Genomic DNA, 19,356 nt, shown 5'->3' with positions numbered 1-19,356 from the left:
AACGAGAGAGAGCGAGAGAGAGACACGTACCCGACTCGCACTTGTCACCAGTCCAGCCTGCCTTGCACGTGCACCTCCCTGTCCTCGCCTCGCACGTGCCTCCATTCTGACAGCTGCAGGATTGCTGACAGCCAGCACCAAACTTTCCACCTGTGCACTCTGCAATGGAATTACACGATTACGTAAAAAAATAATAAGACAAAGGTATCCTCTTCATACAACTATTGATCCACAAGAGTCTCACAGAGTCTCAATACGTTTTTTTTTCAGGAAGGCCCTGCGCATTTAAGATCTTGGGCGAATTGCATTAACTCACGTTTTGGCTTCATGTGGGCGGAAACTATAAAACACGGATACAGCTCATGCACATCTAAAGGGATAAGACCCAAAGCGGAATACAATAAATTGAAGGATGCATTACTGTATCACCGTATCGTTGCCACGTGGCCTCTCAAGCTGGGAGTGGAAGATGGCAGCCTTCACGTGGCACACTCTGTTAAGTGATACATCGCGACTAATGCCATCATTAACCCGGTGTCAATCTTCCGGTCTGCGGAACAACAACTTAATCTCAAGCTGAGTTTTCCCAGGACGCCTCCCATCCAAGTACTAACCCCGGTGAAACGCTGCTTAGCAATCGGGGTGATTTGGTTGTTACTTTTCAGGAGGTTCCTTCTCAAGATATTTGACCAATTGCACGTGCAGTCTTACGTGATCAGTAATGATTATTGTTGATGTTTTATCGTCCCCTCATTCCTCTGTGTTCAGTAAAATAAGTAAGGATTGTGGATGTTTTAACTGTGGTTTAAACTGTGGTTATCCGATGCAGAAGCTGGATCCTGTTAAGTTTGCTTACCAATGAAGAACTTGATAATTGTTTTTTTACCCTTTTATCTGGCAACAAAACTGATACCTTTTTTACAAGGAGTCATGTTTGCATAGACCACAATACCTGCAGTCGTATGATAATGTATGCACTGTCCTTGAAGTTGATTGGTCCACACCCGAGACAGCTTTCCTTAGAGCATAGTCTCACAAGGTGTTGGACCAGATGACGCCAAAAGGCGCACAACTCAAAGACAATGCACCATCAACCAAGAAAGTCATATTGACTGTGTTTGGCCAATGCCGATTGCATTGCATGTTTTTTTTTTCTGGTGGAAGGATCTCTATTCGAGGGGCTCTTAGAGGGCCCTTCCAGAGGATCATTTGGCCTCCTTTTTCATGTTGGACAAGTATATTGGAAGAGTTTAACTCGGCGCAGCCTTTCATAACCAATAATATAATTCGTATTTTTTTTTGGTTCAGATCGCGTAAATAAAATGTTCGTCGTTATCTTACAAATGCCTGCTGGTTTTAACTACCAGCGAAACGTCGGACCACATTCTCAAATGTCGTGGATTGCTCTCCAACAACACACCGCTTGGTGGTGCTGATGCAGCAGTAATAAAGCGGCACGTTTGTTCACGTGACAACTTTATTGATCGGCTGTGTTGGATGGAGGAGGGTGTATTACGCACACTGCACTTGTATGATCTGACCCCAAATATCAATTACATATCACGGTACTGGAAAGTATGTATGTATGTCAAACTTTTTCGCACTGTACATAGCCCACCGTGATAAACAGGGGGGGATACCCACTCCTCGCCCCAAATGCATGCTACCTGCCCAAAACGACTCGACCACAAACCTCGCACAGAGCAAAACCGCGCACACACACAAGCGCACGCGCGATCTGATGAAAACGTGGAAGTGAAACCGCGGCGAGGATCATCCGTCAAGGTGGGGGGGAGGGCACGGTGCGGCGACGCACCCGTTTCACACGCGACGCCCGTCCACCCGTCGGGACAGGAGCAGTCTCCCGTCACGTGGCTGCAGGTGGCGCCGTTCCGGCAGATGCAATGCTGTGCACAGCCGGCTCCGTAGAATCCGGAATCGCACTCTGCGGACGCAAACGGAGCGACGTCAGCTGACTGGAGAGCCGTCGTGCAGCCAGACGTCGGGGGGGGAAGGAAGCCGGGCTCGGACACGACAAATTGGGCACGATGAGTCCCTTAGAAACAATTCAACATATTTTTGTTATTTTACCAGGACAGGTCCACCGAGCTGTATAGCTCTTTTTGAGAAGCGAACTGGCCACAAATGATAGCCCCAATGAAGTGGCTTGTCACGTGGAATTATATCGCAGCCAAATACTCTAAACGCATGTTGATTCTGAATGTGGAGAAAAATCCACGCGACCACAGGGAGGGAGAACATGCAAACTCCAAATATACAGGCCTCAGGGTCGTGATCGAACCCACGACCTCCTGCATACCAGAGGAGGTGGGTAACATCTCGCCACCGCGATACCTGGTAATGGCCGATGATCGAGACTGATGATAAGAGTGTCCGCCAAGGAATGATTGGACAATATTTTTTTTATTCCTGGCAGAGATTTTATTGTAAAGCAGCCTGAGAACCTCTGGCATGAAGAGTGTAATATAAAAGCAAATTGTCTTGTATTCTATTACAGTCCTATTGGAATATTGCATTACTACAACTTTGTCATTGCAACGGTGGACAATATAACACGTGAAAAGCATTGGAAAATGAAAAACAACTCTATACCCTTCCTCAGTAACACTGCCACCTAAAGAGGAAACATATACCAGGTGGTATTTCGGGCAGCTGCTCTTGAAATTAATCATGTCGCTGGTAGACCAACAGCTTCACAGAAAAGTAAACCAACCCCAAGGAAAAAAGAAAAAAATGTGGAAAAAGGAAAAGTATTCCTGTGACTAGCTTCTGCTTGTTGATCAGAGTCAGGGAAAGGCAAAAACGAAAGCAGATGAAGAGAGGATCCATACAGTGCCCAGATGCTCTGGGGGATGAACGTTCGCCAAACACAAATCGAGAATGTCAATGCTGCCGGCTCAGTGCTGTATACCACGCCCGAGGCAACCGACCATCTCTAACTCGAGGATAAGGATTCCTTTGACGCGCGTGGCGCACGCAGGGGCGCCACGGACGCACACGGGGACCGCCGCGTCCGCGTTCCAGCCAGACCATTCTCGCCGAGATAATCAATCGAGTGTGGCGAGGGATTCATGAAGGGTCCGCGAAGGATTCGTGAAGGATTCGTGAAGGATCCGCGAAGGATTCGCGAAGGATTCGTGAAGGATTCACGAAGGATTCGCGAAGGATTTGTGAAGGGTTCGTGAAGGATTCACGAAGGAATCGTGAAGGGTCCATAGCGCCCACGCGCTGAGCGTCGATTCACTCACTGCGCTGGCACGACGCCCCTGTCCACCCAGGGGTGCAGAGGCACAGGCCCGTCACGTGCTCGCACGTCGCGCCGTTGTGACAGTCGCACGTCTGGCTGCAGTCCTCGCCGTGCGTCTGCCCTTGGCAAGCTGTGGGGGTGGAGGGGAGGAAAAAACGAACGCGCGTCAAGCGTACGACCGTGAACCATCGGTCTGTGCCCGGTGCACCACCAGTACCTCCGATTGGCACGGCTGGCAACATATGTACGCATATTGAACTTCTTTTGCACCGTACGTAGGCAACCATGCTAATCGGAGTTGTGAGGCAATGACAAGAAACTAAACACAGAAAACTGTAAGAATAATAAGAAAATATTTTACCATTTCAGGCAATAAAACAGGTGTTAAGATGTTTCAACACCAAATAGATACCTTTTGCATGGAATCAAGACTGCATCAAGCACACACACTTGTGGGCAAAACATGCAAAGAAAGAGTCAATTCTATTCTTATTTCTCATACATTGATACTGGCAAAAAAGGTCCCAGAGTTACAAAAAGCAGTTCTAAAGAAATTATTTTTCAATTTAGATGCGAAAGAAGTTCAACATATGTACGGTATTGTATACTGGCCAGAAAGTTGTTTGTTTCATCTACCACAACCACAAAACAACTCAACTGGCCAGGGAACAGCCTTTGAATAAAACCCTGCAGGGCTTCACTGAGAGGCTGTCTGCAGAGTAACCCCACAGCAGTCAACATTTATTTTATATTCCCAAATCTGACACCCCAAATGTAGGGCATGTCAAATCAAGTTAGGTTATTTGTGTCTGCTCAGAGATCAACATATGTTTGATATCTGAAAAAATGTTTATTTTAACCACATAATCAATCCAGGATTTGAAGCCATGTTCTCAGAGGTGCTGCATCAGTATGGCCTTCAGATACACTTCTGCGGCCGTCTGGAAAGCTCTTCCTTCCGATATTGGAAAGCCACTGGAGGTATGGACTAGATTGAAAACTAATTTATTTAGAACTGATTTTTGTGTTTCGTTTGTTGTTCTTCTCTGGCACCTCCGATTAGCACGGTTAACGACGTACGGTGCGAAAGAATCTCAACATATACACATTTATACAACCCCAATGAGCAATATGGCTCAGTACACTGTCTTAGTGGCTACAATCTACTAATTTAGAATCGCCAACTAATTCATGATTCCCAGTTGGAAATTACACGAAATACTTTCCCTCGAAAACCAGGTTTCCAATTCATTATTATTGAAGTCTGTGTCATTCATTGCAATAAATGCTATTTTTAAAATATACAGGATAGATTAAAACCAAAAAATATATATTTCCTGCCAAAAAGTAAATTCACTCACGATCAGGACAAAATATTAGTAAAAAATATGAAGGACACTGCATAATTTTCATTTTAAATAGGCTACTCACAACTTCTGCCATCCAACTACAGTTACAGATGTGCAGCCGCTGTATAAAAAGGACCCAGAACTAAATGGAATGAGATGGTCAGTCTGAGACCGACCTCGCTGGACCTGACATCCCCAGCATAACCACAGGGCAGTTGGCCTCGATTCGAACCGCCGATCTTAGCAAAGCCAGCTCAGCATTATGACCTCTGAGCCACCTGGCCACCTACTCTCCCCCACCAGTGCCACGGTGACAAGATGTTAACTACCTCGCCTGGTAGACAGGAGGTCGTGGGTTTGATCCCGACGCTGACTCCTGTTGTATATTCGGAGTTTGCGTGTTTTCCCCGTGGTCGTGTGAATTTTTCTCCGGGTTCTCCGGTTTTTCCCTCCACACTTATAAACGTGCTTTTAGAGTATTTAGCTGATGTAAATATCCACGTGACGATAGGCCACTTCATTGCACTATAATTTGTAATAGCCAGGTCACTTCTGAAAAAAGAGCTACATGGCTGGTCAGTGGGCCTCACCCTGGTAAAATAAAACAAAACATAGTTTCTTTTAAAGTTTTAGTTTAGAATTAGTTCACTTCAAGTGCACGTAGATGGTTGCGACACTCACGCTGACTGCACTTGGGGCCCACCCAGCCTGGGGCACAGCTGCACTGGCCCGTGATGTGGTTACAGCGAGCCCCGTTTCGGCAGCCGCATGGTTCCTTGCACTCCATCCCAAAGAAGCCGTCGGGACAGGCTGTTGGAGAGACATAATAACAAGTGCAAGTCGTTAAGACGTCTTGTTGTTGTCCTTACCCGCGCACCTCCGGTTAGCACGGTTGGCTGTGTTCTGCGCAAAAAGAGGTCCAAGCATGCATGCGTACAAGCGCAGCGCTGAGCTGCTGTGCGAGTTACTGCGTGTACAGTTTTGTGTTCAAAAACAAGGTGCTGCAGTGCCGTAGACGGATGCATCCTTTCCTTCTCTTGGGGAAGTAAAACAAAATATGTATTATTAAAAAAATATATATATTTCTTTATGTTATTCCAGTTGTGCGATTGCCATCGTGTCATAAAACAAAGAAGGCATTCTGGACTCTCGAAAAGCAGTGCATCACCCGCGTTTAAGAGAATGGTCCGCTGAAGACGATGACACGGAACTGCTTCCGATATCACTTCATCGAATTATTATTTTTTTATCCACCCACACAAAAAAAAACTTATTATGCGATTGTCCATTGCAAAGCACCACCTTATTAGCATATTTCAGTGATTTATTTTTAAAATACAATTTATGTTCACATGCTTATCCAATCAGCATTGCAAATGTTAAGCGGTTCGTGGCATTAAATTGTGAATTCCCACTGTAAAAGGTGTAATAAAGGAAATTGTTCCCTGTGCATGCTGCGGAATGCAATTGTGCATGTCCTAATAAGTCACAGGTGCTACATATGGTTACATTTTAGAACGTTCATTTGGCAGTGTGAAATTGGGCACCTCTGCATGCTGTTGTGCATTAGAAAAAATTCCCAATTTTATTCATATTCAAACCAGTGGGGGCCGTTATTATTATTATTATTTTGCTTTTTTTCTCAATGAAGAAAAACTGAGTCTCATGACTTCTTTACGAGGGTCTTGCCAAGTGTTTACATTTGGGAGTGATAATTGCTCAAAATATATTCCAGTGGACTAATAGGTACATTTTAAAATTAGGACCATGACTCCATCGCACAATGGCTTACTCTTACAAATTATTATACCCGTCATGAAGCAGATGCCTCGTATTGTGTGATTAATAATATCCATGCTATTAACCAGGGTAGCTGCTGGATTAAAACTGAAAATCTAAGATCGCTATATGTTTTCTCCTCACATAGCAGATTAGCCAACCGTGCTTATAAGAGGTGCGTAGGAATGGCTAACAAACTAAACACAAAAAGCAGTTCCAAAGAAATGAGTTTATCAATCTAGATGATTTCAAAGTGCATGGCTCCAGTGGCTTCCTAATATCGGAAGGAAGAGCACGTCCCAGACGGCTGCAGAAGCTCATCTGAGAGCACATGACGCGGGTAACCGTCTTTGTTCATTGGCTAGCCAAAAGCCGCCGCTGCTGTTGAGACGATGATCGGAGTTCGTGTGACGGTTTATGCTCCTTCACGAGGAGGAACAGAAACCACGGCAGTCGCGATCGAAGAGCAACAGGGAGGTGAGTGACTTTCTGCGAGCGACTGGAGTGACCGTCTTTGGTCGACGGTTAGCCAAGAGCCGCTGCCGCCGCCGCCGCCGCCGCTGCTGCAACTGCGAGGAGGACGAAGACGGGGATTGGGATTGGCGCGCGTGACGGTGACCCCTTACGGCGCTCGCAGTATGTCCCGGTCCAGCCAGCGGCGCAGGTGCACGCGCCGCTCACGTGGTCACACGCCGCCCCGTGCTCGCACTGGCACCGACTCCTGCAGCTTGGCCCGAACGTTCCGGCGGTGCACTCTGCATGCAAGCACAAACGAAGGCCCCGCGTGGCCGTGAGCGCAGTGTCGGGGCGCAGCGCCATGTTAGCGAGCGAGAGCCCGTCAAGGACGGCGCGGCACACGAACCGAAGTTTGTGGCCACAGCTACGTTCGACCACCTGTGTCTCCGGTGCTGCTTGCACACTGCACCAAAGCGCTGAGTCGGTCATTGACCTCTGCTAGGTTGAGTCAAACTTGACTTGAGTCAACCTAGAGGAGGCCCATGACCGGTTCAGCTGTCAGGTCGTTGGGTTAGTAGTGCTGTGAGCTATTTGCTGCTCCACCGCTCAAGGTTGTATTCATTAACCAATCATTATAATGTCAGACTCATATTTATACATTTCTAGGCTCAAGTGAGATGAGCGGGCAAAGTTTCCCACCGCTCATTTGCACGAGGGGACATTTTTTGTTGTTTTTACGTCTGACCTGGCAACAGGCGTATTCCCACTGACTTGTGAAGCGTGTCTGTTTGAAACAATTGCTCAGACCATACGAGGACGGGGCAAGCGGGAAGCGGCGCTTACTCTGTTCACAGCGAGGCCCAGTGAACCCAGCCTCGCACACGCACTTCCCCGTCACCGGCTCGCAGCTTCCCACCACGCTGTTGCACTCGCACAGCCGCTCGCAGTTTCGTCCCCAGCGCCCAGCATGGCACGCTGAAACAGATAGGCGCACCCAGTCATTTCTCGCTCGCGCCACTGCTGGCGGAAGGGCCTTTTTACTCGGGGCGGCTCTAGAGAGAGTATTGTGGATCACTCTTCCATGCCGGCCAGACCTCTTGGAAGAAGTAGCCACGCTTTACCCATATTCCAGCTAGATAGAAAACACAATTATAAATGACGATTTTTTTTTTAATACCTAAATTGTTTAATTGGTCCAAATTAAAAAGTAATCTTTTTTTGGGTCATTCGTCGATAAATGAATAATGTATATCCCTTGGTCTATCCACTGCTGGATGAGGGCATCCCCCCAACCACTGCCACCTCTGACGACCCTGCGATGTAATGATCCACCTTGCACCTGCACACAACCTGATTTCAACGCTCCATCTTCTCCACAGACGTCCCCCCATTTGTGTCCCTTTCCTTGGATACCACTCCGTGATGTATTATTGTTCCTATTATTGATGGTTCGACCGCACTTCACCAAGCAGGTGGAGGGTGATGGGGCCAGACCCAGTTTAGACATCACCTCTCCACTGATATTAGCGTTGGCCAGAAATAAAACTCGGGTTGCTTGGTTCGTTGCACAGTACACTAAGCACTGCACCACCACTCCCCAGCGAAGAGGAAAGTGGCTCTTTAAAACAAATCACCATTATTATTACTACGGAATTAACCATTTACCATTCCGATGACGTATGTGCATGGAATCGGAAAAATAAACATAACTTCATCGGTACCGAGGCTCCCACAAGGCTATGCGGGAGGGCGTGTGGCACAGTTTCGTGCCAGCTATCGTAGAGCGCGGTCGTGTCGCTACAGTTCTCTGCGGTGAGTACAGTGTCTTTAAAAACAATGGCGCTACGCCTCTCTACATAAAATTAACGCTTTTGAACAGCTTGCACGTTCCGAGATTCATCGGTGAACGGGGACCCCCACCCTGCAACTCGCAGACGTCTCGGAGCGGGCAAAGGGCTAAAGAGGGGAAGCAGCAGCACTCACGTTTCTTGCAGTTGTGTCCGAACCAACCCGGGCCGCAGGAGCACTGCCCGGTGGCGGGGTCGCACTGAGCGTCATTCTCGCACGCGCACCGCAGCACACAGCCCTGGCCAAAGCGCCCGGCAGGGCAGCCTAAGGCGACAGCAGCAGCAGCAGGAGCAGACGCCACGCGTTACAGCACCCCCGCTGCTCTCAATCACCTCGCTAAATTCAAGAAACCTGTTGGCTCGTGTCTGTTATCACACCTTCAGCGGCGCTGTGTGGCTATGATCCGTTTGGCATTTTTGGTTGGCCTTTGGGTCCGTGTTCATGAAAATATGATATGTAAAACATATAGATATAACGCTTCCTGAGGAGCATTAAATTTAATTAACTTTGAACTACCAGCGTGCTTGAACAAACATGCGGGTTATCATTCTCGTGATTGTGCGATGCAATCTGAGTGTATTGGCTACAGGGAGTTCTTGTTTGAGCTGTTTGTTGTGGTGCCATTTATTAATTTGAGTATTATTATTATTGTTGTTATTTTGCTTGGTAGTAGGGTTTTTAGCTCACCTGATGACGGACGCTTGTGTTGCGCCCAAAACATCGTGTTTTTTCATTATTTTTTCTATCTACGTGACTTTACCGAAGGAGAGTATGGCTTCCTGCAGTCACGAAAGCTTCAAATCAAGATTAGTAGGGTTTTCATTTGCTTGCTCGGGGCTGTATATGGGATTTGGGCCTTACATATAATTAATGTACATCGTTGTGGGATGCTATAGCGTGAATTACCCTATATAAAATGTAGTACTATAAATTCGCACATCAAATTGTCACAAACTATACACAAACACCCCTCACTTGTGTTACAACAGCTGGTATGACTGCGTGCATACGGTGGGAGGTTCCTAATGACAAATGGGGGCAATGGGTTTTCTCTTACTGCTCTGGCAGGCTTTGCCCATGAATCCGGCCTTGCAGTCACACTCTCCCGTCGACCTGTTGCACGCCCCTCCTCCACTCTCGCACGAGCTGCAGTTGCCCTGGCAGCCCAAACCCCAGCGTCCCTCCGGACACTCTGAACGTGAAACAGAACACACGCGTCAAGGGGGCAACACTGGCGTAGACACACACACACACATTCGTATTATATGTGAAGGTAAAAGTGCAGTCCTGCAATTGCTTGCTCACGTCACTGCTGACAAGAGAGAGAGCCTTCACTCAGTTTCATTTATTAGGTACTAGCTGTACTACCCAGCTTCGCCCGGGACTTGGATTCACCACGCCCGGCCACCTTTGTCTCCCCAGTGGCGATGTTCACACACCTCACCAGTTACTCGTTTGAGGCTGAGTCGACCTAGGGGAGTCCCAGGACCGGTTCAAATAATCGTCACCGGTGTTGGCCGTGAGCGGGAATTGAACTCGGGTCGCCGGGTTCGTAGTGCAGCGCGCTAATCACTACACTACAATGCGTTACGCTTCCACATGCGCGGGTCACATGACAGGCATGGTGTACAGTCTGGAAAGTACCCACATGGCAAATTTCAAGTTTGTTGCATGTTGGGAAGTACGCTAAACATTTTGAACAGACGCACATATTCACAACTTTGCCTTTTATTTATTTTATTAGGTATAACCCTATGAGCCATGCGGCTCTTGACTCGGGTGCAACCGCAACAAAACAAAAACATGAACAAGAAACATCGTAAAGTGACTACACCCGAGGGAGTTCTGAAGATGCCCTCTCGACGGTAGTTGGTCTTCCCCCCTCCCCCGTCCCCCCATGCTTGCTAGGAATAGGTTGAGAAGAGTACCTATTGTTTCTGCCGTTCCGGGAGATCGACTCAAAGTGGTGGCCTCTGTATCAGCGGTGTATTAGAATGTGGAATTATGCAAAAGCTTAACTTGGAATAACATGCGAGTTTGCGTAAAGAAAGACATTCTCAATCGATGCATATTTTAGATATGATGTGGCGTATGTATGTGACGTATGGATCAGACACTGACAATTTAACAGATGATAAAAGTGCGCAAAGAAGTGTGGAGATATGCAAGCATGGACATACACTTAAGAGACACATAGGTGGACATTATGCCTTATGTATGGACCAGGGACAACTGATGATTCTCATCACAGTCCAGAAAAAAAGATATATAACCCCTTGGCGGATTTTGAGAAATCAATAAGATGCGAGTTAGACACAACTGCTGATGGGAAAGTAGCCTCGATGGACCACTTTGTAAGATGAGCACGCATAGGGGAAGTGAAACAACAGCAATGAAAGGCACCTGGATTACAGCAATAGATTATATCCCTACAAGACCACAGGTGGCAGTGTAGCCAAGGATATTGCTCAACACCGCAGTGATTTGGAAATGCATTAAGTTGCCTGTGTTGTTTCTGTGTAGACCTTCGTGCTTGCTCTGCACAGATCGTCGATGTGTTTTGGCCGGTACCACGTGTTGTTTGGCACAATGTCCGACGCTTCACTCCACGTTCGTGGGAACTTTGTCAGGAACTGAATTCAATTTCCAAAGCTGAGTTCAGTTCTTGATGAATATGGCGAAGGTAGCAGGGCGAAAGAAGAAGCTCCAAGGACGCAGAGCGAAACGTCAGACGTCGTAACGAACAACCCCGCGGTACGTCACGAAAAATACAATAAAGAAAAAACCGAACGGTTATCCAGGTTGCTTCAAAAAAATGTTAACACTTCCGAGAATTTGCAACAATACTGCTAAAAATTTACCTCCGGGCTCTGGAGACCACCTGGAGAAGATTCCAGGCGTGTGTTGACAATGATGGCGAACAAGTAGAGACTCTGACTTTTTTGAAGCTATTATCATACATTTGTTGTCATGTTGCAGTGTATTATCCGTTCTTTTTCCATTAAAAACGATTGTCCCATATAAGTGTTGAAATTCGTTTGAAGCACACTGTATAGAATTCAGCTCACCTTTCTCACAGGAGCCGCCAGTCTTGCCAGGTGGACAGAAGCATCGGCCAGTGGCGTGATCGCAGGGCGCCCCGCCACACGCACACGACGCCTGGCACCCGCCTCCAAATCTCCCAGCAGGGCACTCTGCGAACATGTCGTCCGAGTTGCATGCCCGTTTCGGCGATTTTCCTTTTTTAAACGTGGACTTTGTGTCGCGTCAATGCATGTACGGCGTATAACGCGCGACGTAGTATATGGCGACGTTGCCGATGAAATTCTGAGCATACGTTATGGTTCAAACCTTTCACGTGCACTGTCCATTGTTTAATTGACTGTGGAACCGTTCAGCACACAATTGTAGGCTGCGCTCCTTCAACGGAGAAAGGGGAATAGCAATACGAAATTATCTCCTGAAACCCTCTCGTGGCTAGCAAACGTCTCGACATTGGAATTTGGCTCCTGAACACATTGTCAAACGCAAGAATAGACTTGTTCAATACTTACTAACCTCGTTTATAGGTTCATTGTGCCTAATTGGTATCCCCTTAGGTGACAAAAGTGCATTTATCATAAAATATCACAAGTTAAACCAGTCAACAAAGCAAAATAGGTGCAGTTTTTGTGATTTATTTACTTCGATTAATTTTGTTTTGCTTTCAAAAGCCTCGTGCATTATGTAAAAAAAAAAACACCAGCAGTTCCCGACGAAGTGAATTGTGGGCCCCTGAAAACCGAGCAGAGCCGCGGGGTGAGAGGCACTTACTCAGTTGGCAATCGGTGCCATGAAATCCGGGCTGGCACTGCAGTTTGCACTCCCCGCTGACGTGATCGCAGGCCACGCCGTCGGCGCACGTGCACGGGAGTCGACAGCCCGAGCCGTAGAAGCCGTCGGCACAGACTGCCAGAGGAAGAGCAGACCAGAGCATTGGCCTCATAACAACGACAACAACAACAGGAATGCAGTAACAACAAACGGAAGCGATGCAGAAAAGCAATGTCGCTGGCGAGCGTGCACATGTGTTAACGATTGTTCTGATTACGCCCGTAGTCGCAGCCGGTGTGGCCAGACAGAAAGAGAGAGAGAGAGAGTGGGGGTTGGATAAAATTAAAAAGAAACGGCAGAGATAATCAGGCGCATGTGTGTGGGGCAAGGGGAAAAAAATTGCTCAGCAGCCGATTTTTTGCAAAATGTCAAAATGAGAATTATAATCGTTTAGCCAATTATTCCCAACCGCCGGACCATGACAAATGCGGGCTTCCCATTTTTATAAGAGCTGTTCATTGAACAAAAAAATAACACTCAATGGATCTTGTGATGTTGATGGTTAAATACGAGTGTCGCTTACAAAACTAACAATTGCTCTTGAAAGCATCCAGCCGGGAGGAAATTACTGTAACCCACAATGAGTGTTTCTAGGCTACACAGAAACAAAGCGATCATAGTGTGGGTTATTTAAAAAAAAGCACTGTTTCAAATAAGCCATGCTAGATTAAAATAAAAGGCTCATTAAATTAATCTTCAAGCGCTGACCTCTGATAGAAGCTTAATGTTCCTAATTCAACCTTCGCAGCGGCACTTAGCATTCATTATAGCATGCAACAAGAGGAGGTGTATTCTGTGACAGTCATCAAGATTTTAAACAATTACTTCACTCCAAATATAATTTGTATTTTCCGCTAAGCCAGGAAACCCCTACAAGCCAAGTGGTGAACGCACAGCACTATGAACCTTACAACCTGAGTTTGATCCCAACATCTGTGATTAGTGATATCTGCATTGGCCCTGGGCTCTTCCCCCCCCCCGCCCCTTCTTGGGCTACCCCCAGCATGTCGCGGTTGATGATGGAGATGTCACGATGATGTCATCGCATGGTTGATGATGGAGGTGGCATCACCAAACCCCACCCATCATCGCCCATCCAGCGTCACATCATCATCACGATCCATGGGGCAGATCGCCCGTAGGTGTCCACTGCACATTTTGGCATTTCTTTCCACTGCCCTCTTGTCTTGTGCCAATGTGCTTAGCTAGCGTCACATCTTGCTGGCACCGGCCTCTTATGTCGTCGTCAAGCCATTCTCTTGTAGGTCTTCCTCTCTTTCTGGTTCCTTACATTTTTCCCCGAACAACGCCACACTTTACATGGTCTAGTTATTGTCCATCCTTGCATATGTGTGTCCAAATAGTGCCAGTTTCCTTCTCATCACTGCCTGCATTGGCCGGTCTTCTTCTATGCGCAACAATTTTTCTTACTTCTACATTTGCGTCGCACACACACACACACACGCACTATCCGTCCAGTAACAGGGGGCGGCGGGTCATGGATAGCTTGAATAATCGGATGGCCCTGGTCGTGCTCGTACCTTCCTGGCACTGGCTGCCCTGGTAGCCAGCGTGGCAGCGGCAGGTGCCGTCCTTGGGGTTGCACTCCTGCGTGCTGCCCTTGGCGCACTGGCACTCGGATGAGCAGCTCGGGCCGAACGCCCACTTAGGACACGCTGCAAAGACAAACACAAAGATCCCTCGTATATTTCTAGATTTGAAGCTTTCGTGACTGCAAGGATTCATGTTCTTGGGTTATTTATGGAAAAGTCACGTAGGTAAAAAATTAAAATTAAAATTAATAGAAGTAAAAAAAATTATTAAAATATTTTACTTCTATTAATTTTTATTTTAGGTAAAAAATTTAAAATTAAAATTAATAGAAGTAAAATAAAAAATATTTTACTCCTCTCTTTCTTTGCTTCTATTAATTTTAATATTAATTTTTTACCTACGTGACTTTACCGAAAAAACCTAAGAATATGAATCCCTCGTATAGCCTCGACAGACTTCAACAGAGCCGCAATCAGAGCCCGGCTGTCAGATCACTGCCTACGGACGCAACTGCTACCGACGTGCATGAAGTGAGCGTTGCCATTAGGTTATCGCCAATTAAATGCTTTCGAAGATGAACACATGTTGGAAAGCGTTACAAAAGCCATTGCGTGTGCATAGTTTTTCTTCCTTGTTTAAATTTTATTTTAATATCTCGAGCATATGCTTATCGTGAACTAACGCTTTACAACATTGTAATTCATTGCACTAGCTCACATGCCACTAAACACAATGGTCGTTTGATCTGTTAGATACTTGCACTGTTACTTGACACGATATCGAATGGCAGTGTGTGATATTGCTGGTACTTAAACAGCCTCATTGCTGGGCTTAGCGCTGAATGTTCATAAATAACTGCAGTGGCCTCTGAAGTGCAGCACAAGCACAAATATCTCCCGCATAGCTGCAACAGAAAGTGTGGGGCAAGTGCTGTTAGCGAGCACCTATGAAGGCCGGCACAGCACACGAGGGGGTGGGTGGCCAGAACCACGCCTGGCCGCCTTTGTCTCCCTAGTGGCGATATTTTCACATCGCACCGGGTACTCATTTGAGGCTGAGTCGATCTAGGAAAGACCCAGGACTGGTTCAGATAATCGTCACTGGTCTTGGCTGTGAGCAGGAGTTGAACTCAGGTCGCCGGGTTCACACACACGTGGGCAAGAGCATTCATGACAGAGAGACACGCTGCTGGTCATTACAGGGATGCTTTAGCCTGGTAAGTGAATGCCATCATTTGTTTGTACAGATGTTCCAAGTTAATGGGACCAGTTGCAATGCTGATTAGCACGGTTGGCTACGTACGGTGTGAAAGAAGTTCAACATACATGCAAATTATACTTGAATTTAACAAATGTAAGTGTACATTGGACAAGCAAGAACAATCATTGATTACGTAATGCTTTCCAACATGTGTTTGTCCTCGGAAGTATTTCATTAGCAGTTCGGAAGCCAGAGGGCCAAATGCGTTCAGTCTGTGGCTGGGTTTTGTGAAACGCGTTGATGAATTTGATCAGTTTCCAATTGGGTGAAGTCCCAAATAGCAACACAAGTTTACACTATGGGTTTGCTCACATGGGATCATCTTTATAAGAGTTGTTCGTAAAAATGTCCCCGATTTGTATTCGACAGAGCCACTGTAAATCCTCCCCTCCCGTGTAAAGTGTTGCGTACCGTCGTACCAGCCGTTCCACAGAGCCCCTGTAAATCCTCCCGTCCCGTGCCCTTGTAGCGTTGCCTGCCGTGTTAGCCCCATCTGCGTATTCACAGTGCATTGCGGCTCTGGAAATATAGAGTTTTTTTCTTAAAGAATTCGACAAAAAGTACTCCTCTCGTTATTTACGTTGCCAGACACCCTGCCATCGTCCTACCACGGCTTGTCAGATTCTACACGAGGCTTGCAGTTTGTGGAGGCCGAGGACGCCGCTCAAACGTTGTGACCTTCGGCCCTGGGCCGGAATGAGAGCCCCGAAGCAGGAGACTCACGCAAGTGGCAGAAGCGGCCGTACAGGCCCGGGTCGCACAGGCAGGCTCCGTAGATGCGGTGGCAGCGTCCGTTGTTGGCGCAGTTGCACTTCTTGTTGCACGCCTTTCCAAAGAAGCCCTTGGGACATCCTGTCCAGGGATGGGACAGATGCAGGGACACCGTGTTCATTGCACGACGTTCGGACTGCACTCGTGATTCAACTCTGTGCGTGAAAGAGAGCACGTGGGATAATTAAGGGATTTAATAAGGCACGGAGGATGTGCATTGCACGTTCAAAAGCTCTCGGCCTTATTCATGTCCACGAGCTCAAGAGATCTGAATGTGTGGCGATTTGGTCATTTCCATCACGAACTCAAAGAGTAGAGAAAGTGAGGCCATCCTAGCAGGCAGCAGTGAAACAAGGACACAAATGACAGCAGCAGCAGCGGTGGATGTTGATGACTGTATCGTACCGATGAGCTCTAAAGAGAGACGAAACTGATTCACATTGTTACACGATGATTGATTATTGTTGCAAAGTATGTTGTAAACCGATAATGCCGTGATGAAAAATGTTCAAAGGAAGGGAATTCCATTTCACACCCGAGGCTTAGGGAGTCGAGACATGGCATGAAGGAATGACAAACAAAAACTGGCAAAAAAAAATCCGCGTAGAATGTGGAAAAAGTCACTGATAAATTGACACGGCCAAAGTATTTTCACCTCGAATGAAATAAGAATGCCTTTTGCATTCCACGTTGGATACTTTTCTTATATATATAAAACATTCAGCAGAATGAGAAAATAAATTCTCAGCAGCAGCTGTCAGCATGCAGTGTCTTGAACTAAATAGACCTCGTAACTCTTGCCCTAGACTGGCAGAGATGGTCAGCACTTCGATACAAGTGCATAGGTTTTCATCGAGATGATACCCGATATTTCACTACACGCCATGGCGTGATGGCAGAATAGTCAGTCCTCGTGCCAAACAACATGTGGCACAACCAGAAAACAAATTAGAGAGAACACTTAAATACGTCTGTGTATCAATGTCCCACCTTTTAGGGTGTGTCTCTCTATATGTTTTGCATGCCTAACGTTTTGCTCAATCTGAAAAATATCCCAGCACGTGGAGCAAAACGTTGGGACATCCTAAAACTAAACTAAAACTAAACAAGTTTTATTTGACCAGGTAAGTCCCACTGAGCTATATCGCTCCTTTTCAGAAGTGACCTGGCTACGAATGATACCTCAACGAAATGGCTTGTCACGTGCAAATTTACAGTAGCCAAATACTAAAAACGCACGTGGATTCTAAATGTGTAGGGAAAAACCGGAGGACCCGGAGAAAAATCCGCACGACCAGGCATCGTGGTCGGGATCGAATCCACGACCTCCCGCATACCAGGCGAGGTAGTTAACATGTCGCCACCGTGGCACCCCAACACATCCTGCCGAATAACACGCGTTGCAACCCGACGACACATCAGAGAGCCGTGGGTGGAAATGCGTCTGGGATGAACACTTCATACAGGGCAGTGCTCTGTGAAGTGGGCAGCAGTTGGTAAACACAGTGGCTGGGGGGGGGGGGTGGTGGATGATCGCCACTACTAACCGTCTTCACAGAGCTCGCCAGACACTCCGGGAGGACAGCGACACTTCCCGCTGACGGGGTCACACGAGCCTCCATTCTGACACCTGCACTCACTCTGACAGTTGCTGCCAAACTTGCCCTCGGGACAAGCTGGACACGGAAAACACAACAACGGAGACAACATATATACAGCAATGCCAAGACGCGTCACGAAAGTAAGTTGGTTAATGGTTTACTTGGACAACATATATATGCAGCAATGCCAAGACACGTCACGAAACTAAGTCGATTAATGGTTTACTTGGACAACATATATATGCATCAATGCCAAGACGCGTCACGAAACTAAGTTGGTTAATGGTTTACTTGGACAACATATATATGCAGCAATGCCAAGACGCGTCACAAAACTAAGTCGGTTAATTGTTTACTTGGAAGCGTTTGCATCAACCAGACGTACTGCACGACAGATTTATATATGTCTTATTATGACGCCGTTGATTAACGTAACAATGTGTAGCATGCTCGCAGTGTGGTTATATTTAACATCAATTGAAACCAAACGTGTGATGAATGTGTGTACACACGCGCTAGGAGTTATATTTGAGTTTCTCTGATGGATTACGTGTGAAACATCTTTCCAGGCTTATGTTTTCATTTTCATGCAGGCTGACACCAAAACAGTGGAAAAGTAGGGCAAAGTTGATTTGACTTTTAGCCTTAAGAAAAATATTTGGGCACGGTATGCTATGCGTCGAAAATCAATAGAGGCACACACAAAGACATGCTTCAGATGCACGTAGACATTGTTACCATTCGGCAAGGAAAGCGTTGGGGATAGTGAAGGTATGAAAACACTGATGAAGAATGATAATATCGTTTCTGTGTGCCGGTCGTCTTTTGCCCCCTTAAAATATCTCTATATATTTTTTTTAAGTTAAAGAAACGATGCAAGTGTGTCAGTTTTTTAGATTAGGTAGATCAAATTTAGCAATCTTTCGAAGTTATCTTAGAGGGATATTTGAAGTGTTCAGCTAGCCTGCTCGAGGTTGGTAAATAACAAGTAAACACATGTTTGCATATTCTTACGTTTTTTCGGTAAAGTCACGTAGGTAAAAAAATAATAATAAAAGTAAAATAAAAATAAAATAAATATCACGACGTTTCGGAGGAACCGTCACAGCACGATAGCTGTGTGCAGTTGCGACGTACTCGTACTAAACTATATTTTTGTAATGGGATCAAAGTTGCCAGCAACTATTTTAGAGGTGACCGTCGCCCGAATTGCTTTATTTGAGCAGGGAGACGCGGCTGAATCAACATGAATGTAAACGTCTGTACAACGTCTAGACAACGTTAACGGGCCACTGCTGTTGTGGTGTCGTGGTTAGGGCACTGAACTTGCAAATCCAGAGGTCGCGAGTTCATTTCCCCGAGGTGGGCATTTGGGACAATGGGCGCGAGTTGATGAAAAGAAAATAAAGGATGTACCCTTTATGGGCAAAATGCAGGTGTTAACATGGTCAAAACCCAATAGACAGCTATTGTGTTAAATGCAAATAAATACGCTTTGATAACAATTGTGCTTGAGACCGATTGGCCCTTGTCTCACTACTGGCAATCGACCAAAGAACACCACCAGGTAAACAGTGCGAGTACGATGCAAACGCCA

The 19,356-nt window shown here is 46.5% G+C and overlaps 1 protein-coding gene across 2 annotated transcripts in view; it reads right to left on the bottom strand.

Moving 5' to 3' along the window:
- Positions 1-19,356, bottom strand: part of MEGF6 (multiple EGF like domains 6) — a 276,261-nt gene that overhangs the window by 21,062 nt on the left and 235,843 nt on the right. For both annotated transcript variants that reach the window (XM_078873191.1, XM_078873192.1), the window contains 13 exons: positions 17,706-17,834; positions 16,111-16,239; positions 14,115-14,249; positions 12,514-12,648; positions 11,769-11,894; positions 9,758-9,892; positions 8,836-8,964; positions 7,696-7,827; positions 7,023-7,151; positions 5,299-5,427; positions 3,270-3,398; positions 1,817-1,945; positions 31-159 (listed from right to left, as the gene is read on the bottom strand). In XM_078873191.1, coding sequence (XP_078729317.1) covers positions 31-159; positions 1,817-1,945; positions 3,270-3,398; positions 5,299-5,427; positions 7,023-7,151; positions 7,696-7,827; positions 8,836-8,964; positions 9,758-9,892; positions 11,769-11,894; positions 12,514-12,648; positions 14,115-14,249; positions 16,111-16,239; positions 17,706-17,834 — 1,695 coding nt within the window. The remainder of the gene's footprint in view (positions 1-30; positions 160-1,816; positions 1,946-3,269; positions 3,399-5,298; positions 5,428-7,022; positions 7,152-7,695; positions 7,828-8,835; positions 8,965-9,757; positions 9,893-11,768; positions 11,895-12,513; positions 12,649-14,114; positions 14,250-16,110; positions 16,240-17,705; positions 17,835-19,356) is intronic.

The sequence above is a fragment of the Lampetra fluviatilis genome, chromosome 36, assembly GCF_964198595.1.
Source record: "Lampetra fluviatilis chromosome 36, kcLamFluv1.1, whole genome shotgun sequence".
Lineage (NCBI taxonomy): Eukaryota > Metazoa > Chordata > Hyperoartia > Petromyzontiformes > Petromyzontidae > Lampetra > Lampetra fluviatilis.
This window is presented reverse-complemented; position numbering and strand designations above follow the sequence as displayed.